This window comes from Anomaloglossus baeobatrachus, chromosome 4, assembly GCF_048569485.1.
Source record: "Anomaloglossus baeobatrachus isolate aAnoBae1 chromosome 4, aAnoBae1.hap1, whole genome shotgun sequence".
Taxonomy (NCBI): domain Eukaryota; kingdom Metazoa; phylum Chordata; class Amphibia; order Anura; family Aromobatidae; genus Anomaloglossus; species Anomaloglossus baeobatrachus.
This window is the reverse complement of record NC_134356.1, coordinates 331,247,922-331,275,145: the sequence shown is the minus strand read 5'-3', so window position 1 is coordinate 331,275,145 and position 27,224 is coordinate 331,247,922. Positions and strand designations below refer to the sequence as shown.

At 43.9% G+C, this 27,224-nt stretch overlaps 1 protein-coding gene across 1 annotated transcript in view; it reads right to left on the bottom strand.

Moving 5' to 3' along the window:
- CFTR (CF transmembrane conductance regulator) overlaps positions 1-27,224 on the bottom strand; it is a 227,079-nt gene that overhangs the window by 148,428 nt on the left and 51,427 nt on the right. Inside the window, exons 6-10 of the mRNA XM_075345036.1 lie at positions 11,412-11,575; positions 10,973-11,098; positions 8,279-8,525; positions 4,803-4,895; positions 3,314-3,493 (exon numbers count right to left, since the gene is read on the bottom strand). Coding sequence (XP_075201151.1) covers positions 3,314-3,493; positions 4,803-4,895; positions 8,279-8,525; positions 10,973-11,098; positions 11,412-11,575 — 810 coding nt within the window. The remainder of the gene's footprint in view (positions 1-3,313; positions 3,494-4,802; positions 4,896-8,278; positions 8,526-10,972; positions 11,099-11,411; positions 11,576-27,224) is intronic.

The following is a 27,224-nucleotide window of genomic DNA, read 5'->3' as shown; positions in this document are numbered from 1 at the left end:
GAGGTAGACCGGGGCAGGGTTGTAGCCCACCGGTGCCAAAAGAGGGGATCCGGTCCGAAGGCCGTTACAAGCGGACTAGTCCAGACAAGAAAGTGCAGAAGAAAGGGCCCCTGGCTGTATATCTGTGTGTGGGATCCGAATACACCCGCTGGAGGCAACCGGTCCCTGGCAATTTGGTTTACCACTGAACTTTGTGTGCAAATCTTTGGAACTGTGAGTACACCATCGATCCCCGGTCCAACCCTGCATGACATTCTCTGCAGCCATTACTCCCGTACACCCTGGGCCCCAGGACTACACCTCCCCTACCCGTGGAGGGGATTCCATCCTGCTGCCCTGCTCCATCAGCCCCGGGCGTCCCATCACCAGGCAGCGGCGGTGCTACCAACTCTCACCGCAACCCACGGGTGGCGTCACTGACAAAGACTCTATCCCTTGTAAATACCCCCCTTTCCTACAGTTGTGAGGACGGATGGCTGTACGAGCCCGGGTCCAGCTACCATTCGAGCCGCAGTAACGAACCTGGATCCGAGCAGCCCCTGCAGTGACCCGGCCCTCGTCCGCAACAACCCAAATCTGGCGTCACGAACAGGATACTTACCCCATCTACTAACCTGGGTGAAGTGCGCCTTTTCTGGACTGTAAACTGTGAAACGCTCAAAATTTTTGCACTGCCGCCATCTTGCCCGCCATATTTGATGCCAAAAACAACAACCTCGCCATCTTCTTCCCCGAAAAGGGAGCGAAGCTGAAGCCCCACCCCCTAAGGACGTGGGCGGAATCCGGTGATCCCCAGAGCAGGAAGTTGCAAAGGACAGTGGGTCCCGCGAGACTGCTGTCGAAAACTAAGGGGGAAGGTGGAGGAGCGGCATGTAACCAGAACTGTAAAGTGCAGGGATGCCAGGACTCTGCAGAAACCCATTCCTGGACACCAACAGCAAGATGACATCTCCTCCGGCCCCGAGTCAAGCCGCAACCCCGATGACATCTTCCCCGGCCCCGAGTCTGGCCGCACCAGTGATGACGTCAGCTCCGGCAGTCCGCCCGGCCGCAATGGAGGTGGCACCAGACCTGAAGTCTACCCCAGCTGCAGCGCCAACCGCTCTTAAGCACCCCATCCCGGCTGTGGAGCAGCCGGAGTGCACCTGCATAGAGGCGGAGCAGGCTACTTGATCGGTGGGGCCCACGGCAGTATGAGAGGCTGGTCGTAGCCGGCGCTGAGGGCATTCGAGAGAGCCTGGCTCCTGCGCAGGAGGGGGAGCACGGAACCTGTGCCCTGTACGGGGAACGGCAGCAGCGGTTGTAAAATGTTGTTCTATGGACTTGATAGCAGAGCTACCCCTTTTCTTCAGGACAGTTTCGTAACGTTAGTAACGTTAAAAATGTTTTTTTTTGGATGTGCCTTCCCTCCGGTGAATGAAACGTTTTGATATGGTTTACTTGTTATCTTTTTCAATTGCAGAAGCAGAAAAATAAACGTCAGTGGCTGGACAGCCCGAGGACGGGCTGTATTCTACCAAGGCGGGGTGTGACAACCTGGCAAAACCAGGTTGTCACAGAGCCTGCACAAATCCACCAAAATGCAGGCCATTCTCCTCTTTGGCATTAACAGAGTCCCCACACAGGGATATACCACCCAATCAGGACCTAGTCATTCCCCCCCAGGAAAATGGGAGGGATCGAAGAGAAGAGTTCAGGAAGTGACAGAGAGGAGTGTTGGAGAGTTTGAGCTGTAGTCAGTGGAGAGCTGACAGGAGGGAGTTGGAGCTCCCTGGAGAGAGTGGTAGTCAAGGTTGGAGCCCCGGACCACCGGACGACTGAACTAGCGACGCTGACTAGGTGGCAGTGAGGGCCACAGGCGACAGAGATCCGGTCGCGGGGAACCTGAGGTAGACCGGGGCAGGGTTGTAGCCCGCTGGTGCCGAGAGAGGGGATCTGGTCCGGAGGCCGTTTCAAGCGGACTAGTGCAGACAAGAGAGACAGACAGACATCATCCATCCCTGTTACAACCCTGCATGTCATTCTCCGTAGCCATTACTCCCGTACACCCTGGGCCCCGAGACTACACCTCCCCTACCCGTGGAGGGGATTTCATCCTGCTGCCCTGCTCCATCAGCCCCGGGCGTCCCATAACCAGGCAGCAGCGGTGCTACCAACTCTCACCGCAACCCACGGGTGGCGTCACTGACAAAGACTCTATCCCGTATAAATACCCCCTTTCCTACGGTTTTGAGGACGGACGGCTGCATGAGCCCGGGTCCGGCTACCACTCGAGCCACGGTAACGAACCCGGATCCGAGCAGCCCCTGCAGCGGCCCGGCCCCCGTCCGCAACATATTAATATACTCATCTACTGTCACTTTCTCCGGGATCCAGTGATCCAGTACTGCTCTGCTTCTCTTGTCAGTGATGTCACCGCTCTTCAGATTCTAAGGCACATGTGTATAATAATCATGCTGTCTTATCAGCGTCTTGATATGTCACACCTGTGAGGTGGATGGATTACCTCGAAAAGGATATGTGCTCACTAAGGCCTGTTTCACATGTCAGTGATTCTGGTACATATGTGACAGTTTTTATATGTACTAGAATCACGGACATACGCAGACCATTTAAAAATCAATGGGTCTGCGCACACATCAGTGATTTTTCACTGACCGTGCCTCCATGCGGCATACACACGCATGGAGACATGTCTGTTTTTCCTGGCATTACTGATGTCCCACGGACCACACTATGGTGATTCATGAAACACGTACCAGAAAAACACGTACATTGAAAATAAAAAAGCATTTTAAACTCATCTGTCTCCAGACAATGTCTCCGGCCGCTGCTGTCTCTGCTTCCAGGCCGGCTAATTATGTTCATGAATATGCACTGCACAGCCAACCTGGAAGTAGCTCCGGGAGACTTCAGCACCACGGAGAGCAGGAGCGAGGACAGCTGAGTTTATCTCCATGTGCTATCACGGATTGCACCTGGAGAACACACGTGTGCCGTGAATCATGGCATATGGAGGGACATATGCGTTTTTAACGCGTCAGTGAAACAGGCCTTACACAGATTTAGACAAACGTGTGAAAATTATTTATTTATTTGTGCTTTTAGAAAAACTTTTAGTTCTTTGAATTCAGCTCATGATAAAAGGGAGCAAAACCAAAAGTGTTGCATTTAGATTTTTGTTCACTGTATAAGAACACTCTTTTGGCTTATATCTGTACATTGGATGTCTATTGGTACATACATAGGTTTGTACAGATTTGTATCTGTTATTGTGCTAAATAAAATAAAAATATTATATAACAATAAATACCTTTCCAGATCCCGTAGAACCTGCAACTGCCAGCAGTTGTCCCTTATCCAGGCTAAAACTGATGTTAGAAAGCACCGGAGTGACATGCAATGTAAAGTTACTAAAAAATAGATTGGGGTCTTCTTTAGAAGCGTTGCCTCCATTTTCCATCATAGCTTTTCCGAAAGCTTCTCCAATTCCCTGTATGAAAATAATGCAAAAAATGATGATTTTAGTTTTCTTATGCATTTTAGCTATATTACGGTATACATCCTTAGGCCAGACTCACATGACAAATAAGAAAATCAGTCCAATTTTCATCTATAATAGTGGCACTTATTCTCAATTGTCATCTATGTGTAGTCTGTGTGCAATCTGTTTATTTTACAGTAGCAGTAATTTATCATTTACAGATCCCTTTAAAGTTCCTTTTGTTACAGAATTGCATTGTATCCATAAAAAATGTTATATTGTGGCAACCAATTTTTTTTCTCACACCCACAGACTTGAATGAGTGAGCCTCAACCAATTTCCAGTGTAAAATCAGCAATGCTGTGATTTTTTTTCATGGAGTTTGTCAGTGAAAGAAATGGGTCATATGCACTTCCCCACTAAATAACATTGGGCAGTGCACTATACAATAAAAAAATCAGATATCGTAATTCTGACTTCTACGGTTGTGTGAATGAGCCTTAAGGCCCCGTTATACGCAAAGACATCGCTAACGAGATATCGCTGGGGTCACGGACCAAAGTCTAAAGGGGGCTTTACACGCAATGATATCGCTAATGATATGTCATCAGGGTCACGGAATTCGTGACACACATCTGGCCTCGTTAGCGACGTCGTTGCATGTGACACTTACGAGCGACCACTAACAATCCTAAATACTCACCAAATCATTGATTGTTGACACGTTGTTCATTTTCAAAATATCATTGCTCGTTTGGGATGCAGGTTGTTCGTCGTTCCTGAGGCAGCACACATCGCTACGTGTGACACCCTGGGAATGACGAACAACAGCGTTCCTGCGTCCTCTGGCAACGAGGTGGGAGTGACGTTCATGCGGCTGCTCTCCGCCCCTCTGCTTCTATTGGTGGCCTGCTGTGTGTCGTTAGGAAGGTAAGTTCGTGTGACGCGTACCAGCGATATTGTTTGCCACGGGCAGCGATTTGCCCGTGACGCACGAACGACGTGGGCGGGTGCTATCGCTAGCGACGTCGCAGCGTGCAAAGCGGCCTTTAGACGTATTTTCGCCAACAATTCTTTACAAAATATATGTCTACAGTGCGTTTACAACAAGTAAACCATACCACAGCCAGGGCAGAATTACAAATGTAGGAATATACTGTGACAGTGGCCATCACTGTATTCTGACAACCACAACTATGGAAATATTTACATTTTTAATGAAGTTTTATGTTTTTTTAAAAAAGGGATTTTTTTATTACAGATATGAAAAAAATCCATTGAAATTAGAGCTACAAAATCATTTATACCACACACATACCTCATCCCAGGATGCCGTTACATTCTCCATGGCCACTTCAGTGGTTGTCAGGTTGTACTCCAGTGACTTATATTCATCTTTTTGTAAAAAGTCCTGTTAAATATATGGAAATATATTAGGTGCCATCTATTTGTAATGGAAACAACAGCCAACATCATCAGACAAAATGTCAGCCAAACCACGCTGCTGATTACTTCTGACCACCACACCGTAGGTCCCGGATTAGGAATTTCAGGAGACATACCTGGTTGTAATCTCCGTGAAGCAAAAAGTGTACCATCTATGTTTCTGAGACTGATCAGTGCTACACTGTTTAGTGACACACTCGATTTATTAATGTAATCCAGAAAGAACAAGACAGTGTTCCAAACTAGAGGGACAAGAATTGTTGTTTCTTTTTATGGAGAATGCAAGTATTTACAAAAAAAATTCTTCTTAAGTGTAAGTGTCCTTTCAGGTGACTTTTTATTATGAGCTACAATGTGTGTATTATGACTAACATTATATTTGCCTTTTACAGTATATGATGTTCCTCCTGAATATTTATCAGTTTTTCTCTTTGAACTTGAGATCTTGTCAGATTTTTTTTATTTATTTATATATATATATATATATGTAAATATATACACGATGTGCAGAATTATTATGCAAATGAGTATTTTCATCGCATGATAATTTTTATATATGTTGTCCTACTCCAAGCTGTATAAGCTTGAGAGCCAACTACCAATTAAGTAAACCAGGTGATGTGCATCTCTGTAATGAGGAGGGGTGTGGTGTAATGACATCAACACCCTATATAAGGTGTGCTTAATTATTAGGCAACTTCCTTTCCTTTAGCAAAATGGGTCAGAGAGAGATTTGACAAGCTCTGAAAAGTCCAAAATTGTGAGATATCTTACAGAGGGATGCAGCAGTCTTGAAATTACCAAACTTTTGAAGCGTGATCACCGAATAATCAAGCGTTTCATGGCAAATAGCCAACAGGGTCGCAAGAAGTGTGTTGGGCAAAAAAAGTGCAAAATAACTGCCCATGAATTGAGGAAAATCAAGCGTGAAGCTGCCAAGATGCCATTTGCTAGTTTGGCCATATTTCAGAGCTGCAACGTTACTGGAGTATCAAAAAGCACAAGGTGAGCCATACTCAGGGACATGGCCAAGGTAAGGAAAACTGAAAAACGACCACCTTTGAACAAGAAACATAAGATAAAACGTCAAGACTGGTCCAAGAAATATCTTAAGATTGATTTTTCAAAGGTTTTATGGACTGATGAAATGAGAGTGACCCTTGATGGGCCAGATGCTGGTTCAGTAAAGGGCAGAGAGCTTCACTCCGACTCAGACGCCAGCAAGGTGGAGGTGGGGTACTGGTATGGGCTGGTATCATCAAAGATGAACTTGTGGGACCTTTTCGGGTTGAGGATGGAGTGAAGCTCAACTCCCAGATCTACTGCCAGTTTCTGTAAGACAACTTCTTCAAGTAGTGGTACAGGAAGAGGTTGGTATCGTTCAAGAAAAACATGATTTTCATGCATGACAATGCTCCATCACATGCATCCAACTACTCCACAGCGTGGCTGGCCAGTAAAGGTCTAAAAGATGAAAAAATAATGACATGGCCCCCTTGTTCACCTGATCTGAACCCCGTAGAGAACCTGTGGTCCCTCATAAAGTGTGAGATCTACAGGGAGGGAAAACGGTACACCTCTCGGAATAGTGTCTGGGTGGCTGTGGCGGCTGCTGCATGCAATGTTGATCGTAAACAGATCAAGCAACTGACAGAATCTATGGATAGTAGGCTGTTGAGTGTCATCATAAAGAAAGGTGACTATATTGGTCACTAAGTTTTTGGGTTTTGTTTCGGCATGTCAGAAATGTTTATTTCTAAATTTTGTGCAGTTATATTGGTTTACCTGGTGAAAATAAACAAGTGAGATGGGAATATATTTGGTCTTTATTAAGTTGCCTAATAATTCTGCACAGTAATAGTTACCTGCTGTTACCTGTCGATCAATAAAAAAATCCTCTAAAATGCAACTTGCCTAATAATTCTGTACATGGTGTATATATATATAAATATATATATATATATATATATATTGCCTTTTTCTCCCTCCAGCTTCTACCCTTCCCTTACCCATAGATTTATAGGTACAAGGTATTTTTATCACTCACTGAAGACAGATTTGTAGACAGATTTATGGAGATTTTGAGGCAAAGCATTTACTGAAGGAAGCATACTTTTCTCATCAGACATACTACAACATTTCTTAATTTGCTTGTACTATTGATTAAAAAAGAACCGGTCACCAGAAAAATGCAGTTCGATCCGCAGGCGGCAAATATATATGTATATATATATATATATATATATATATATATATATATATATATATATATATATATATATACAGTGATACAGTGCCTTGCGAAAGTATTCGGCTCCCCTGCATTTTTCAACCTTTTCCCGCATTTCAGGCTTCAATCATAAAGATAAACATTTTAATGTTATGGTTAAGAGTCGACAACAAGTGGGACACAATTGTGAAGTCTAGCAAAATTTATTGCTTATTTTAAACTTTTTTAAAAAATAAATAACTGAACAGTGGGGCGTGCAATAAGACTTATCAGCAGCTCCTCGTATACCCAGCTTTGATGTAATTATCAGAATTACTTGAGTCACAAAGGTTGACATGCAGAGCCAAACAGCTTTAGCTTTTAAAGGGAATCTGTCAGCATGTTTTTGTAATGTAATCTGAAACCAGCATGATGTAGGGGCCAAGACCGTGATTCCAGCGATGTGTCACTTACTGAGAATGATGAGCCCTATATAACCTCACCCACGCCACTAGTTGACAGTTGTTTGTGTACACTGTATATTAACAGAAAGCTGCTAATCAGTGATGGCTGATTATTGAGGCACGGGCCATCTAGTCAAGTAGTGATAATCTGTTATTGTTAGCGAGGAGGAAACAGAACAGGGACAGAAAGACTTTTGTAACAATAAATGTAAGCTATTCACCTCCTTAAATATTTGACGTTTCAGGCTTGCTGTGTAATGTTGATGCCAGTATTATTAATACAGTAGGCAATATTATTCTGTGTACATATCTGTGTGCCTTACAGATGGAAAGCCGTAGAAATAAGCTTTCTTTTGCCATTGAGATAGGTCGTGAAGTAGCATGGGTCATATTGACATGTCAATAACTGCTGACAATAGACGCTTTCATGGTACTGCAGTGTACTCTATTTACCTTTTAACTGTCTTAATATTTTTTTTTTCTGATTTATATAATTGTTATTTCAGTTCTATATATGGCAAAGAATACTGGAAAACATCCACCTGAGCATGAGAAATCTCCATATCATGGGATCCATTGATTACCGAGTCAGTTCACTGCTCACAAACACTGCGTTGTAAATGTATCTTATCCTTTAATCTTTCTAGTGTTTTGATCCTATTGTTCAGCACATACCTGAATTTTATTTATAACTCCCAGAGAGTCGTACCAGGTCTGTACTGCCCAGGGGAACTGGCGTGTAACCGTCATACGTAGAACAATGCTGAATGAAATGGTGGTGAAGATCTTTCGGATACCAATCCCATCAGTTAGTAAATGTGGAAGAATGGAGAGAAACACCACAAAGAATCCAGAGAAGAAGAAGGCTGAGCTGTTGAAATATCTCACATATGCCGCTTTTCTGGTGAGCGCCAGTTCCGTCCTGTTAAAAAGCAAACCACGCTGTGAGTTTTGGCTCATAGTGATATAAATCAGATGTATACACTTTCAGAAATATTCTTAAAAGAATCTGTCAGCAGGTGCTTCCTATGTAATCGGAGAGCAACATGATGTTGGGGAAGACCCTGATTCCAGTGATGTGTCACTTACTGGGCTGCTTGCTGCAATTTCAATAAAATCAATATTTTATCAGCAGTAGAGGATAAATAAATACAGGATAAAGAAATCTGAGATAATACAAATATTGATATTAACATTCAATTTTGTGAGTTATTGTTATATTTCCATAGCTTGTGGTCCACTTTTCTGTTTCCAGTAACTCCAGTGACTTTTCATGTCCTAATTGTCGGGCAACATTCCATTAAGACATCATGACTAGGCATCTGTTAGTTTCCTCTGGGAATTTCGGCACCATAGGTACTGACAACATGGACATTACAGCAGTGAGTGAGCAGATGTGTATGGGACCAATAGTGACCACTAGTGATGAGCAAGCACTACCATGTTTGGGTGCTCTGTACTTGTAACAGTCAGTGGTGAGCAAGCATTACCATCCTCGGGTGAGCAATAGTGACCACTAGTGATGAGCAAGCACTACCATGATTGGGTGCTCTGTACTTGTAACAGTCAGTGGTGAGCAAGCATTACCATCCTCGGGTGACCAATAGTGACCACTAGTGATGAGCGAGAATTACCATACTCGGTACTCGTAACGGTTAGGGACAAGCGAGCACTACCATGTCCAGATGCTCGGTACTCGTAACAGTTAGTGATGAGAGAGCACTACCATGCTCAGATGTTCGGTACTCATAACAGTTAGTGATGAGCAAGCACTACCATGCTCAGATGCTCGGTACTCGTAACGGTTAGTGATGACTGAGCACTACCATGCTCAGGTGCTAAGTACTCGCAATGAGCAGTTAACGCTTGGATACATGCTACTCGTATACTGAGTATAATAGAAGTCAATGGAAAACTCAAGCATTTTTCCAGGAAATCTTCCTGAAAAATGCTCAAGATCCCCTGACTTCCAGTATACTCAGATACTCAAGTCACACCTATCCGAGCATTAACTGCTCCTTACAAGTACTTTGCACCCAAGCATCAGTAACCGTTACGAGTACAGAGCATCCGAGCATGGTAGTGCTCGCTCATCACTAAGTATCTTAAAAAATGAAAATGGGTATTTGGTACTGTAACGAACATTACAACCTGCAGCAAAATAGGGAACAAATTAGAACAAAACCCCCTTGCAAAAACAATGGTGGAAATAACCTCTTTTCTAAAAAAAAAAGATTAGAATTTTGATACCATAAGTATCACATATTTCAACATAGCCTAAAGGCCACTTTATACTAGAGAGGAAAAGAAGCAGGCATTGGCACTCAGCTCAATATAGAATGCATGACAATCAATATATAAATAACCAGAAATCTTTTTTTTTTTTTTTTTTAATTATATATAATTTTATTACAAAAAAAAGAAGGTTGCTAAAAAAGTTATAAAAAAGTACAATGCACCAGGTCTACAGGACTAAAGTATATAGGGTATCTTTTATTGAAAACATACCCCAATAAAATCATTTAAAAGGCAAAAAACACCAGACAAAAGAAAAACAATGATTAACTGTGGTGCTATACAATGATACAAAGTATTAACCAGCAAAGGACAAAATAGCCATAGGACATATCAATGAGTCCATTCAAAAGATGCAAAAACATACACATACAATGGCACAGCTGGATAATAGCACAAATGAAATAACCCACCATAACTGAAGTACATCACTGTTAAGAGCCTAAGTGAGCAAGATAGCGATCAGAAGTCTGGTGAACCCCCCATACCCAACGCGTGTCGCTCATCAAGTGAGCTTCATCAGGAGATAATGAGGCTTCATAAAGGCCACTTTACACGCAACGACATCGCTAACGAGATGTCGTTGGGTTCACGGAATTCGTGATGCACGAATTAGCGACGTTGTTGAGTGTGAAATGTACAAACAACCGCTAACGATCAAAAATACTCACCATATTGTTGATCGTTGACACGTTGTTCTAATCTCAAATATCATTGCTGCTGCAGGATGCAGGTTGTTCGTTGTTCCTGCGGCAGCACACATCGCTATGTGTGACACCGCAGGAACGAGGAACAACATCGTACCTGTGGCCGCTGGCAATGAGGAAGGAAGGAGGTGGGCGGGATATTCCGGCCGCTCATCTCCGCCCCTCCGCTTCTATTGGTCGGCTGCTTAGTGACGCTGCTGTGACGCCGAACGAACCTCCCCCTTAGAAAGGAGGCGGTTCGCCGGCCACAGCTACGTCGCTAGGGAGGTAAGTACATGTGACGGGTCCTAGCGATGTCGCTGTGTGTAAAGTGGCCTTTATTGTAATAAAAGACTGATTCGTATATTGCAGTCCACTTTGTACTTACTGTCTAAGCAGCTGAATGATTTTCTCCATTGCATCTTCCCAACAGTAGGATTTTACTGACTGTATGTTGTCAATAATTTCCGAAGTGATCACAAGCCTTTCATTGATCTTGCCTGCTCTTCTGTCTCTACAAGGAATTAACATAAAAAATACATATATCATATATAATTCATTCGGTATCACCATAGTATATACCATAAATTATACAAATACATGGATTATATATGGATACAGTATAGAATAGTATGAAAGTATGTTGACCTGACAGTGGTGGAGCCACACACCCGCATAGTAACAATAATAATGCTTACTTTGGCAGTGTGCCAGTGTTTGAGTTGGGTGATACTATATGTCACATGTAACACATTTGTAAAACACTTCAGTATTTAAATAACACTTTGTATCACTATTACATTAGAAAAAAACTGATATGATCTTACCTATACTTCATCATCCTTCTCCCCAACCATGCCTGAAACAATGCCAGAATAACCAGGAAGCCCAGACCACAGAAAGCAGAAGCCTGCAGTAAGTCCCAAATGAGACCCAATAAAAGAATCACTTGAAGAGGAGCGATCCATACAAAATGAGCCAAGGCCAGACCCTATGAAATGAGGATTGAATATAGAGTAACAATATTTCATAGTACATAGGTTGAAAAAAAGACAGGTTCTTAAAGATTAATCATATGCAGATCTATATGAAAAATGTGCTCTATATACCTTTGAAAAGAAGTTGTGGAATTGTGCTGACATTTCAATAGGATTTCACTTAAAACAAGATGTCTTAAAGTTTAAAACTAAGCTGCAGTGCTGTTAATTAATGTTAACACTGCACCTACCGGTAGGCATTATTCAGATGGCATAGAGTCGCTATCTCAACCAGAGTAGAAGGAAAGCCGAGTACTAACTTCCAGCTAGTAATCACTGCAGCTCATTCACCTACCTCGGTGAATGGACTTTTAACTCCTGAGTATGGGTCTGCAACTGGCGGTGCAACTTCAAAGAATAATCATATAACAATTGACATGAAAAATGTGAGAATGGAAGGCACTCACCAGTTTTTTCTTGCAGAAAAAAATCACATTTATTCTTTTTAAAGAAGGAAAAACATCCTAGGAAGGAGGGGGAGAGGGAGACATGGAGCACACAGGTCTGTTTTTCCTTCTTTAAAAAGAATAAATGTGAATTTTTCTGCAAGAAAAAACTAGCGAGTGCCTTCCATTCTCACATTTTTCATAGAGTCACTATCTGTATTCGTCACTTTACACCTGGACATTCATGGAAAGACCCCTATAATGTTAGTTTATTAGTAAAATCTCAGATCCGTGTATTCCACGCTTAGGTGAGGGCATTATATTTACAGTAGAGTAGAATTTACAAAGTCAACATAAGATCAGTGTTTTAATTAGCAGTGCATATAGATGGTAAGTGAGGGCTGGCTGCAGCAAAGTGTCTCCAAATTCCACACGTTGGTTTCATGCTGCACAAGACACATGCTCGTAAAAAGTTTCCTTTATTTTCATTTGAAATGCACTTGAAAGTTCGGTTTAAAAACTATTTTAATGTTATACTTCAAAATATTCTGAAATGTAGATACTAAAGATGAGTGAATAGATTTGATGTGAATTTTATTTGTCTCGAATTTTTAGGAATTCTATAAACAAGGCAAATTTGAACAATTTGTAATCTGATTCACACAAAACAACCTGAAATTGCTGCTGCCATATTATATATTGCAGAAGATTGGATTAGCCAAAATAGGCACAGTTGACCTTGGGTGTGCTCGGGCAGGTTTCCCCATAATGCATTGTTGCAATCAGTCATGAGAGTGTCCCGCTTTGGGGAGACCTCTGGCGAGTCTGGGACCACGAGGTCACAACACCTTATTGTTCACAGGTCTACAACTGGTATTTAAATGTATCCACTTTCTTTTAGTGCTGCAGGGGTTACAGACTTTTTCCTATCTGGCTGTTCTTTGTAGCCTTGATCTCAGGTGCAGCTCTTTTGTGACCACTACCCTTCGCTATAAAAAGTCATGTGTCTTACCATCTCATGCCAGTTAGAGAATCTTATTCTTATGCTGACCACTTTGGAAGGAGCCAGTCTGTAGAAGAAGCTGCGGAGTCTTGACTATTACAGCGCTGGTGTTTTGCTGCACTATATGAAACTTGGAGTGATTTCCTGTTGTGTCTTTGTCCCTCTGTCTGCCTCCCTTACCTTGTGTTGTATTATTGTAGTGGTTAGACTAGTGCTCTCACCAACTTTCTCACTAGCCAGGGTGGGTTCCGGGAAAATGACGGCGATGGGGGAAGGACCCGTATATGGATGTTAGGGAGCTTAGAATACAGACTCAAGTGAGTTGTTGGAGGTATCCCTTCTCCCAAACGCCAGGGCCTTCCTTCTAAACCATCCACATTGTCACCCTTGTGCTGCACTGTACGCTCAGCATCTGTAAACACTATCTGGCATGACACTATCACATCACAGTCAACCAGTCATTTTGTGGTGAATCTGGATAGTGAGAGGATGTTTGGAAATAGACATAGGGAAAGGAAGATATGAAGACAGAATATCTTCTACAGATGTGGTAGTACAGCAGTGAGGAACAGTTTCCATCCATTTTCCCATAGTGATGTGACAGTACTAAGGCTGTGTTTGCATGAAAGAGCTTGGAAAAGGTTGGCTACAGTCCTATGAGACCTGAGAGTGTTGCACATATCTTTAAAGAGAAATTGAAGGCTTTGCAGTACTTGTGAATCGATTCACTGCAAGTCCAATTGTGTGGAAAAATTTAGCAAAGTCAAAAGATTTGCTCATCTCTAATAATTACCTTATATTTGGAGTTATGTTAAAGAATAGTATAGGGAAATTGTAAAAAAATAAATGAACAAGATTAATTATTAGTAATGAGAGAGCACTAAAATCCTTGATACTCAAATGGAGCTGGTCAAACGCTTGGACGGGCTAGATTCAAGTAACAAGTATAATGGAAGTCAATAGGAAACTCGAGCATTTTTCCGGAAGAACCACAAGGAGGACTGGGGAGGCCCTCAAATTGCTGAAATAAATGGAAACAGAGGTCATAGAGAATGGGAACAGCATGGGGAAGCATCCCTGACTCCCAGGTCACTACTGGGAACAATGTTGAAAGAGTAGGACACCACTTTTATAAACAGACAATAATGAAACATATAAAACCAAAGATAAAATGGATTTTAGAGGTAAAAATGTTTGGAAACATTCTTTCCTGTAGAATGATTTGTATATAACGCAAAATAAAAAAGAGGAAAAAAAAATGCCTCCTCCACCCCTTAGGCTATGTTCACACATAGCATTTTTGCTGCATTTTAACACTTTGCTTTTAATGTTAAAAAAACGCTGCAAAAACGCTGAAAGAGTTGACATTCTGCATCTTTAAAAAACGCAGTTTTCCATTTCAGTCAGAATAAAAAATTATGTGCATTAGATTTATAAAATCTCCAGCTTTTGCTTGTACTTTAAAAATCTGCTTTTAATTTGCATAAAACTCTTGAAAAAATGCTGCAAAGAAACAAAAAAAACACAGCTAAAATGCATTATGTGAACATAGCCTTAATAGCCTCACCATATAACAACATATTTCCCTGTCACCTATGACTACAGTAGATGACATAGTATGGGGGAAATAAAATTATACCCACCAGTTGTCATCGGTAAATGTAATGTTAACATTTTACTACCTTATCTGGGCATGTGGGGTGTGTGACATGATCAGACGCATTCTGTTTAATTCATGAAGGAGGGACTCTGAACTCACAAAGTATATGCAGACAATTCAAGAACTGCAAAAAAACTAGATGGAAGAAGGACTCCGGTACTCCCTGTCTTAGACTCAGAGGAGGCCTTCATACACATTCTGTAAAAATTATTAGGTAGTAGGACTCCTAGACCCCTAAAGCCTATGCACAAAGTGCAACAATGCCAAAAATTAGAAGAGGGACTGCAATACACTCTGAAAGACTGGTAGAGGAGGGCCTCAAAATACAATATTTTTTCAGATTATTACAGCGTGAAACTCCTAGACTAGTAAAGCTTATTCACTGACTGCAAGGGCCTGTCAAAAATGTAAAAAATAATTACAATACATTCTGAAAGACACATAGAGCAGGCCTCAGAATACAATTTTTTCCCATTATTGAGGAGTGGGACTCTTAGACACTATATGCAAGGGCTGTCAAGGAGGGACTGAAATACACCTTGGAAGACACAAAGAGAAATGCCTCGGAATTTATTTTTTTTTTTTACCCATTACCCAAGGCCCAATACTGTAAATGTGCTTCAGGCATCTGCTTTTATGCTTGTCAGCCATATTACTTGCCCATTGAAAACTCAGCAGTAGTCCCCCATCATGTTGGGATTCAAGCCACCTTGATATCTGTTCTCCTTTGTAGAAATAACTTTATGGAACTCTCTTCCATGTTTGTCACTCATGTGTTCCAAATTAGGTGGAAAAAAGTCAAGATGGGAGTGGAAGAAATGCATTTGCAATGACATTCGTCAACCAAGTTGTTCATATGCTTTAAGTTTGTTGTCTACTAGTTCATCATAGTTTTCAGCTAGTCTGTACCCAAGTAAGTTCTACACTACTACCACAAATGCATCCCAAGCTGCAGGTTCCAGAGGGTTGAGTCTTGTTCTGACTATCACCATGCATTAGCTTGTTGATTTTGGGGCCAATAAAAATTCCAGCTATTATTTTAGCCTCAATTTTCAAAGTGCTAAATGTCTCCTTCAAGTAATGGAAATCATTTCCATCACAATCAATTGAAGCTACAACATTTTTTATTAAACCAAGTTTAATGTGAAGTGGTGGAAGATAAACTTGAAGGGTATCAAACAGCAATTTGTGTTGTACATTATATAATGCATTGTTTTTACGCGTATAAGTGAATAGGCTTTGCATGTATAACTTAAAATCTAGACGTATCAGGCAAATTCGGAGTTCATATTTGGAATCAGCGCGTTCAATTGAGTATAAATCACATTTTTCTCTCAGTAGGAAAATCATTGTTGCACAGTGTTTTTGCTAAGTAAAAAAATTGGTTCAAAGCATTGCAAAAACTAACACTTTGTGAGCAGAGCATAAAAGTGGAACAAGGTCAGGATGGGTGCACACCGCACACTCATTGTGGGTACACTCTCATCTCAGGCCCTCTGTGGCTGCTGTTTGTTGCACCCAGAAATGTAGCAAGTGAGCAGCTTTAAAGGGAACCTGTCACCACTTTTTTGGCCTATAAGCTGCGGCCACCACCACCGGAATCTTATATACAGCATACAACATGCTGTATATAAGAGCCCCGGCCGAGGGTATAACATAAAAAAAAACTTTGTAATACTTACCTAACGGTCATGCTGTGGGCCTTTAGGGCATCTCCGTTGTCCAGTGCCAGCGCAGCGTCTTTCGGCCATCTTTGTTCTCCTTCTTCTCTAGCCGCGGTGCATGATGGGTCCGACATCATACACACTCGCCGGTCCTGAACAGGCACACTTTGATCTGCCCTGAGCAGGGCAGATCAAAGTATAGTAGTGCGCTTGCGCAGGACCGGCAAGTGTGTATGACGTAGCCGCGTCATGCACCCAGGCTCCAGAAAGAGGACGAAGATGGCCGAAAGAGGAGGCACCGGCACCGGACAAAGGAGACGCCCATATGGCCCACAGTGCGACCATTAGGTAAGTATTATAAAGTGTTTTTTATGTTATACCCCCGACCTGGGCTCTTATATATAGCATGTTAGAATGCTATGTATAAAAGCCCGGTGGTGTTGCCGCAGCTTATACACCAAAAGAGTGGTGACAGGTTCCCTTTAAAGAGGAGCTTGTGATTCAAGCATGCCCCACACCCACATTGAGTATGCGCTTGCCTTGACACTATGAGTGCACCTCAGAGCTGCTCCAGAGATAGTGCACACATGCAGGAACAGGGATTTGAGCTTTGGGACCACTCACAATGAGAAATCCAGAGCTGTCAATCATGATTGGCAGGTATAATGGTGCACCTAGTCATCGGGCACAATATGCACTGAGGTGCACTCGATTGCATAGGGATTGAAAGTCAATTTCTCTGCAAATATAAAATATATATATATGTATATATATATATATATATATATATATATATTTATAAAACGATTTATTCACTTATAACACTGTCCACTATCAGTATGTCTTTGGAGTGTGGGAGGAAACCAGAGAACCTGGAGGAAACCCATGCAAACACTGGGAGATCAGCTCCAATCCACTGCTAGTCTTGGAAATTTGAGCCTGCTGAATTCTATTCAGATGGGCATTGTTTAATAGATAATTACAGTCTGATCTTAGATACCATTGTTTCAATCAAGATAACATTCTAAGGTTACAAGCAGAAAGTAACAGAAACATAATTGCATGGAACACACTGTCCATTAAAGGGCACACTTATCTCACTTATGAAATATTCCTTGGGTAATTCCCCTCTGCATTGAATTTATGTCCAATCTATTTTCTCTAAGGCCACATTCACAGTATTAGTATTTGGTGAGTTTTTTCCTCAGTATTTGTAAGCCAAAACCATTAGTGGGTAAAAAAATACAGAAGTGGTGCACGTGTTTCTACTCTACTTTTCCTCTCATTGTTCCACTTGTAGTTTTGCCTTACTATTTATTTCTTTACAAGTATTCAATAGTTTGGAACCAATTTTTTAAATTGGTTAAAAAACTGTAAGACAAAAATGCCATCTGTTGCTTAAAAAAATCGGACACATATTTGATATTGATGCTTCCTGTAATGTTGCGAGCCGGTGTGGATCTATTTGGCCACAAGGGGGACCCGAGGTTACTCAGACATGGGTGGGGCTTAACTAAGCACCTACTGGGTATTCACGTGAGCTTCTAATGGTGAGGATGAGCTTGACTGCTGGTTAACACCACGTGCAACTCCCAAGGTAGTGTCTAGGACTGTGTAAGCTGAACGGAGCTAGGTGACAGCAGGACAGGAAAAGATGCACAGCTGCAGGCAGGTGCAGGAATATAGGATTGGTACCTGGAAAGGACATGAAGAAGGACCCCAGACCTAGGACATCGGACACAGGACATCGGAACGGGTGCAAGTTTCAGGCTGGTACCAGGACACAGGGACACAGGCAAGACGGGTCCAGGGACATGGACAGGGTAGACACAGTAATTCAGGCTGAACAGGTCCAGGACATTAGGCAGGTCAACTTCGGATAACATGCTGGTCACATCCTGGAAACTCAGGCTGGGCGGGAACTGAATACAAGGCTGGACACATCTAGGAAAACTAGCAGAACTGACTCAGGAACACAGGCTGGGTAACCAGAAACTCAGACAGGACCGACACTGGATCACAGCCTGGACAGGTTTGGAAACACAGTAGGCACAGAGCTGGTTATATCAAGGACTGGTGCTGGTTACTGGAATAGCAGAGAAACAGACTGGACCAACACACAGGTAGTAGGATAGAAATCTACTTAGTTGCTCAGGCAGCTCCCATCATGGAGAGGGAACCTTAAATACCTGGTGCCTCCCAGCAATAGGCTGGGGACACCTTTGCAGGGTGAGCGCGCTTCCACTTAAAGGGACAGGAAACACATCCATGCCCCCTGAGCTGGAGCCAAGAAATGCTGAGTGGCCATGCAGGTGAGCAGAGGACCAAGCAGCACATGGGCATCAGAAAGTACAAGACAGCGGTCAGGGAGGTAGGGGGAGAGGAGAGTGCAGGGACATTGGTGCTAGGATGCACCAGGATGCCGACGTGTTCAGAGACAGAGACGCTGGCGCTACACCTTCATAATAATCTGCACTATTAAATTATTTCATTACTTATACCTCACAGTGTACATCATAAAAATATAAAAAAAGTCAGGATTGCTGTTTTTATTCATTGCCTCATTAAAAAAAATAAATATAAAGCAATGAAAAAGTCACATGTACCCCAAAATAGTAACAATATGTAAACAATTACATGTCAGAACAGTGAACCAGAGTGTGAATATTACAATTATGACATTGATAATTTACTAGCACAAAGTCAATTTCTTTAGAGCCAACTATACCCCTAAATAGCTTCCACCAAGGAGAAGGCTGTTCGCTGTCAGGTAGGTAGCATGGTACCAGCATAAAGGACTGATCCATGTTTCATGAATTCTCTGATTATTTTTTATTAAATGGCTACGTTTTTATAGCATTCTGTGGTAACCAAAACAACAGATTACATACTGGATTTACTGCAGAGCTGCTACTAATCTGGGAGCCACATATTTATAGGTCAAGAATAGATGTGATCCAAAAGTCACTCATTGGAATGTCTTCTAAGAACAAGCTCTTGTGATGTTTTTATGGCAATTATGGAAACAGCTTAGCTTCACTGCGTAAGTCTGTTTCCATAGTCTTAAAAAAATCTAACATAGAAGATTCAATTTGTATTTGACAGTAGGCTCTTAAGACAGTCTAACGGGTCTGATACAACTTAAGATTTTTGGTAAAACCTAGCGTAAATGTCGAGCTTCACTGAAAATAATTGAATGAGAATAGTTGTCTAGGGATCTCTTTGTAACTTTCTGTCCTAGAAATCTATAATGTTAATAGACCTACTGGTGTATTGTATGTATTACATATGATTACAACTTAACATATCCTGTAAAACAGGCCCAGACTGGTAATCTGTCCAACCAGGAAGATCCTCAATCATGGGTGTCTATTCAGTCTCAAGAACCACTGCACTGGGTCCTGATATCATTTACTGTAGCTATGTACTATTGTCGAAAGTAGCACCCAGAAAGCGGCAGCATCTAGTGCAATAGAAGGGTCAAGATGGAGGATGCAAGAATGAAATTACAGGCACTGCCAAAAGTGTTAGCATCCTTGAAATTGTTCCAGAGAATGAAGTATTTCTCCCAGAAAATTATGGCAATTACATGTTTTGTCATGCACATGATTATTGCCTTTGTGTCCATTGGAGCAATAAAAAAAAAACACAAACCCCAAAAATGAGTATGACAGAATTGTTTCCACTTTTCCAAAATTGTTTGTAAATAACTTGGTTTCAAGCATGTGATGGTCATTCAAACTCACCTGTGGCAAGTATCAGGTGTGGGAAATATGAAAATCACTCCTAAACCCAGATTAAAAGAGGCAATCTGTGCATTGTAAGTCTGTGTGCCACAGTAAGTATGGAAAACAGAAAGAGGAGAAGAGAACTGTCTCAGGACTTGAGAACCAAAATTGTTGAAAAATATAAACAATCTCAAGGTTACAAGTTTATCTCCAAAGATCTTTGATGTTCCTTTGTCCATGCTACACAACATAATCAAGAAGTTTACAAAAATGGCAATGTAGCTAGTGTCCCGGAACATGAACAGGAGAAAAAAAATTGATGTAAGTTTGCAATGCAGGATAGTCCATATGGTGGATAAGCAGAACCAATCAAGTACCAAAGAAATGCAAGCTGTCCTGCAGGCTCACGGTGCATCAGTGTCAGCACAATCTATCCATTGCCATTTGGATTAAATTAAACGCTATGGCAGGAGACCCAGCTGGACCCCACTGCTGACAAGAGACATAAAAAAGCTAGACTGCTGTTGGCCAAAATGTACATGAGTAAGCCAAAATCCTTCTGGGAATGCGTCTTGTGGACAGATGAGACCAAGATAGAGCTTTTTTGAAAAACCACATCATTGTACTATTACTGAAAATGAAATGAGGACTACAAAGTAAAGAATACAGTACCTACAGTCAAATATGATGGAAGCTCAAAGCTAATTTGGGGTTGTTTTGCTACCTCTGGAACTGGGTGCCATGAATGTGTGGAAGAAATCATGAAATCTGAAGATTTGGGAGTCACAATGTAGTGCCCAGTTTGAAAGAGCTGGGTGTCCAAGCAGGACAATGACCTCCAACATACTTCAAGAAGCACCCAGAAATTGATGGAAACAAAACACTGGAGAGTTTTGAAGTGGCCACCAAAGAGTCCAGATCTAAATCTTATTGAATACTTGTGGATATATCTTAAAATTGCTGTTGAGAGAAGACACACTTCAAATACAAGAGACCTGGAGCAGTTTGCAAAACAAGAGTGGTCCAAAATTCCAGTTCTGTAAGAAGCTTGTTAATGGTTATAGGAAGCGATTGATTGCGGTTATTTACAGTGCCTTGTGAAAGTATTCAGCCCCCTTGAATTTTTCAACCTTTTCCCTTTGGGACGGAGATTTGTCTTTCAACAAGACAATGATCCCAAACATAAAGCAAACTCTACAATGGAATGGTTCACAAATAAACGTATCCAGGTGTTAGAATGTTAATTGACAATAAGAAATTCTAGTGGGAATGTTTATGCCCTGTTCGCACTTACCGGATTTTGCCGCGGATTTTCTGCGGATTTGCTGCATGTTTCGCTGCAGAAAATGTTCATAGCATTTCTGCAGTGAATCACCAGCAAAACCTATGGGAAAAAAAATCCTGTGCGCACTAGGCGGAATTTGACAGCTGCATGTTTTGCTGCGGGATTCCCGCAGCAAAAACAATTGCATGTCAATTCTTTTCCGCACGTTGCTGTGGGATTTTACTCCATTGACTGCCATGTAATCGTGAAATCCCGCAGGGAATAACACATTTTCGGTATTTCGCGGTTTACCTGCGGTAATGTACATCGCTTGCCTGCGGTTTTGCAGGGAAGTGATGTCATTATGACGGGAAGAGGAAGCTGAGCAGAGAGTAAACACACAGAGATCACAGACACAGACAGACATCACAGACATAGAACACAGACACAGACATATAGAACACACATAGAAATCAAACGGAAATATAGAAAACAAAACACGTGGGCTCCGCTGTATTTTTACCGTCCAGCCAAGGTAAGCACACAGCGGCGGCCCGGTATTCTCAGGCTGGGGAGGGCGAGGGGCAGGGTTAATGTCCCCCGCCTCCCTCCCACCTCCCGCAGCCGAGAATATCAGCCGCAGCTGCCCCCGGACTGTCGCATGCATTATGCGACAGTACCAGAGTGTCCCCGGCTCTTCCTGCTGCTGTGATGCAGTGGCAGTCAGGGTAATACAAGGAATTAATGGTAGAGGATCACCGCCATTAACTCCAGGCTTGATCATGGCAGCGTCTATGTGACAGCTGACATGATCAACCCGTAAGTAAAGTGAAAAAACACAGACACCGAAAAATCCTTTATTTTAAATAAAACACAAATAAGCCTCGTTCACCCTTTTATTAACCCCTCCCGAAACAAAGCTCCGACATAATCCACAGCTCCGGCGTAATCCACAGGTCCTGCACTGCTTACATCTAGCCGCGACTAACACAGCGCTGAATGAATGCAGCCTCGCAGTGAGACAGCAGAGGTAATTACCGGTCATTTCCCACGGCCGGTAATGTGAACTCACTGCCGACCGTGGGAAATGTAGCGATCTGTCCTCTATCTATCTATCTATCTATCTATCTATCTATCTATCTATCTATCTATCTATCTATCTATCTATCTATCTATCTATCTATCTACCTATCTATCCCTCTATCTATCTATCTATCTATCTATCCCTCTATCTATCTATCTATCTATCTATCTATCTATCCCTCTATCTATCTATCTATCTATCTATCTATCCCTCTATCTATCTATCTATCTATCTATCCCTCCATCTATCTATCTATCTATCCCTCTATCTACCTATCTATCTATCTATCTATCTATCCCTCTATCTATCTATCTATCCCTCTATCTATTCTTCTATCTGTCTCTTTATCTATCTATCATCTATCTCAGAAGGAAATGATTTTTTTTTTTAATGTGCTTTATTGCATTGAATGCAATAAAGCACATGCACCAACCCCCCGCACGCGGCAAAACCGCAGCAATACCGCGAGCAATACCGCGGTAAAACTGCAGCAAACCGCATGCGATTTTTGGGTGCGGTTTGCCTCGTTTTTTTTACCGCGGGTGCGGTAATCTTTCAGTGCGTGCAGAATTTTCTTGAGAAAATTCCAGTGCGCACATAGCCTTAAAGTAGGTTTTACAAATAGATGTTATCTTTGACTATCTAAGGGCTGCATGATGTCTCTCAGGGACATACCCTACACAAGCATGCCTGATTCCCCTTTATGTTACTGAAACGTAATAATGGTCCTTATTATAGCATGAGGAGTTCTATAATCATCAGACCAATGTGAAATCATTCAGTGAAAAATGGCTTGACACCCTGTAGATGATAATAGAGAGAGAGATCGTGGGTTAAACCATAAATGGATATCTTATGGACAACCACAATGGTAAAATGTCTATCACTTTAATAGGGCGCTGAAACAGGGGCACCTAGCTGTTAACGTTGGGATATTGCTTCCTGGTAACAGCGATGCCTACCATTGATTGGCTGCTGCTGCTCATGTGGATCGCGTTGTTGGCACGCCCCGTATCGTGATGGGGTGCTTTTCCCTGGAGTATGCGCAGTGGCGCTTCACTAGTAACGTGGGACATCATCCCTTGGTTACGGCGATGCAATCTCCTGATTGGTCGCCAAGGACGCGGTGTCAGAGACATGCGCGGTAGCACTCAGACTGGTGACTTCCTGGTAACGGCGATACAATCGGCTGATTGGTCGCTAGGGCTGCTGCGTCAGGAACATGCGCAGTAGCCTGGTTTTGATGATTTGTGCGCTCTTGTGGCTGACTTAAATGGACATGCGCACTAGCGTTTTTTAGGACTGTAGTCTGTCTTAGATGTCCTTTACAAGTGGACCTCTAGCATTATGGTCTGGCCTATTTAATCCAGCGATTCAATGGCGCCGGCCACTACCATACATGATGCTGAAATCTTCCTTCTTACATCATTTCCCTTGGGCCTCCTGATGATCCGATGACGGGCGGGGAAACGCGTCGTACACATAGCACCAGCTTGAGGGAAGTACCTTTATCCTTATTTATTTAGGAATAACATACTATGAGCATATTGTGGCAACAGGTGTTTGTTTTCTGTACCTTGTTTATTGATATTGAGGTATTGATCCTCTAGTGTGACTAACTATGGAGCACTATAACTCCTGTTAGTTGTGAAAATTATTAGGTACAGCATTTATCATTAATTGGTAGGGCTTTTTAGGGAGAGTGAGGGTCAGCCGTCGAGGAACGGGGGCGCCCAGCTACGTTAGGGTGTCATACCCTCCGTTGATAGGCAGAGCCAGACACAGTGACATATTGTCACGGCCGGGCGGTCGGGCAGACCCAGGAGGTGGATCCACTGGACCGAACTCTAAGATGGAGGTAGGGAGTCCGGCAGCTGAAGCACTGAAGGGCAGCAGGATAGTCCGTGCAAGTGAAGACAGCGGAGGAGTCCCTGGGACCACGGAGTCACAGAAGGTAGTCTTGGTGACGTAGCTCAGGTTCGGAGGCCGAGATGATATCAGGCGGAGTCCGGAACCTCTTGGAGCAAGATGACGGGTCACCGCAGGGATCCGAGATGGCAGGTGCTGTCGGATGGCAGACGGACAGCGTGCGGGGTTCGGGATACGGCAGACTGGATGGCGAGGCAGGTACGGCTCTACAAAGAGAGATAGGTGAGTACAGGCACATAAACACCAGGAGACCTGACTCCTAGCTCAGGGAACACGAAGATCAGGCCCCGCCCCCTTGGACAAGAACCCCCTTTATACCCTGAACCTGACTAACCTCATTTCCTGTTACTGGACGCTGGCCCTTTAAGAAAGGGTCAGTGACCGCGCGCGTGCCCTAATGCGCATGCGCGCGGCCCGGGTGCCAGAAGCCAGGGAAGGAGGCTGCGAGGAGGACGCAGGAGAGCCGGCCAGGGCCTGGGAAGATGTCGGACGCCGGGATCGGCGACCAGAGGACCTATGGAGGACGGGCACCGGAGGCTGGGACGAGGGGAGCGTGGCAGGTGAGCCGGGGAGCGGAGCTGAGGACCCGGGGAGGGGAGCCGAGGACCCGGGGAGCGTGACAGTACCCCCCCCCCCCACGCCCCCCTCCCCGCAACCGGGACATGAAGGCACGGATAAGAGGAGTGCCTACGTTCTCCCTGGGCTCCCAGGACCTATCCTCAGGACCATACCCTGCCCAGTCCACCAGGAAGAACTGCCGACCTCGTACGGTCTTCATGGCCACGATATCCCTTACCGCATAGATGTCATCATCGGCAATAGGTGGAGGAGCTGGACTGGCAGCAGCGGAGAAGGGACCAAGGACCACCGGCTTGAGCAGGGAGACGTGGAACGAGTTGGGTATCCTCATCGTGGCCGGGAGCTGCAGCTTGTAGGAGACCTCATTGATCCTGGTGAGGACTTTAAACGGCCCAATGTAGCGAGGACCCAGCTTGTATGAAGGTATCTTCAGGCGGACGTACTGGGAAGAAAGCCAGACGAGGTCTCCAGGAGAGAAACACGGAGGATCCAGGCGTTTCTTGTCTGCGTGTCTCTTCATCCGCAGGGAAGCACGTCCTAGAGACACCTTGACAGAGTCCCAAATGGTGGCAAAGTCACGGGCTACTGTATCTGCAGCAGGGACATCCGAAGAGGGGGATACAGGCAATGGGATGGAAGGCTGAAGTCCGTAAACAACATGGAAGGGAGAGCTGGAGGACGACTCACTGATGTGGTGGTTGTGGGAGAATTCAGCCCAAGGTAGAAGAGCGGACCAGTCGTCGTGATGGGCGTTAACATAGTGACGTAGAAATGAGGTCAAGATTTGATTGACCCTCTCTACTTGGCCATTAGACTGAGGATGGTATGCAGATGAAAAGTCCAGAGTCACTCCCAGATGGTTACAGAGAGCCCTCCAGAAGCGGGAGGTGAACTGAGTTCCTCTGTCTGATACGATGTGTAATGGAAAGCCATGCAAGCGGAAGATGTGTTGTATAAAAGCGTCCGCGAGTTCCTGAGCAGAGGGCAGTCCAGCCATAGGAACGAAATGGGCCATTTTTGAGAACCGGTCCACCACGACCCATATGACTGTGTGCCCGGATGACAATGGCAAGTCCGTAATAAAGTCCATTGCTATGTGTTGCCACGGAATCGAAGGTATCGGCAGAGGCAGAAGGCGGCCATGTGGGAGGTGTTTGGGCGTCTTGTTTCTGGCACAAGAGGAGCAGGCAGAGACAAAGGCGGCGACGTCCGTGCGAAGAGATGGCCACCAGTAATGGCGTACAATCACACCCCATGTTCTCTTCTGGCCTGCATGGCCGGCTGTTTTTGAGGTATGACCCCAGTGTAAGACCGTTAGCCTGTCGGTCTCCGAGACATAGGTCTTCCCAGGTGGTATCTGGGCCAGAGTGACAGGAGCCACCGGAACAATCTTGCTAGGAGAGATGATAGGCTGGATAGTCTCTTCCTCCTGTTCCATGGGCATGAGAGACCTAGACAAGGCATCAGCGCGTACATTCTTGTCCGCTGGTCGGAAGTGGAGCTGGAAGTCAAACCTGGCAAAGAATAAGGACCACCTGGCTTGCCGTGGGTTCAGTCGCTGAGCGGACCGCAGGTATTCCAGGTTTTTGTGGTCCGTGTAGATAATCACGGGGTACACTGCTCCTTCCAGGAGGTAGCGCCACTCCTCCAGAGCCAGTTTGACCGCCAGTAGTTCTCGGTCACCGATGGTGTAATTACGTTCGGGTGCTGAGAAGCTCTTAGAGAAGAAACCGCAGGTCACCATCTTCCCGGAGGAGGATTTTTGCATGAGCACTGCTCCGGCTCCTGAGGAGGAGGCATCCACCTCCAAGGTGAACTGGCGGTTTAACTCCGGTCGGTGGAGTACAGGGGCGGAGGCGAATGCTCGCTTCAAAGAACAAAATGCGGCGTCTGCCGCAGGTGACCAGTCCTTAGGATTAGCCTCCTTTTTGGTCAAAGCGGAGAGAGGAGCGGTCAAGGCAGAGAAGTGCGGGATAAACTGGCGGTAGTAGTTGGCGAATCCCAGGAAGCGTTGGATTGCCTTCAGTCCAGAAGGCGGAGGCCAGTTGATGATGGCGGAGACCTTCTTGGGGTCCATCTGCAGTCCAGTATCAGAGATGATGTACCCCAGAAAGGGGAGGGAAGACTGCTCAAAGACACACTTCTCATACTTTGCGTACAGGCGATTCTCTCTCAGTCTTTGTAAGACCAGCTGTACGTTTTCTCTGTGGGTTTGGAGGTCCGGAGAGAAGACAAGGATGTCATCTAGATAAACAACCACACAGATGTAGAGAAGGTCCCGAAACACGTCGTTCACCAGTTCTTGG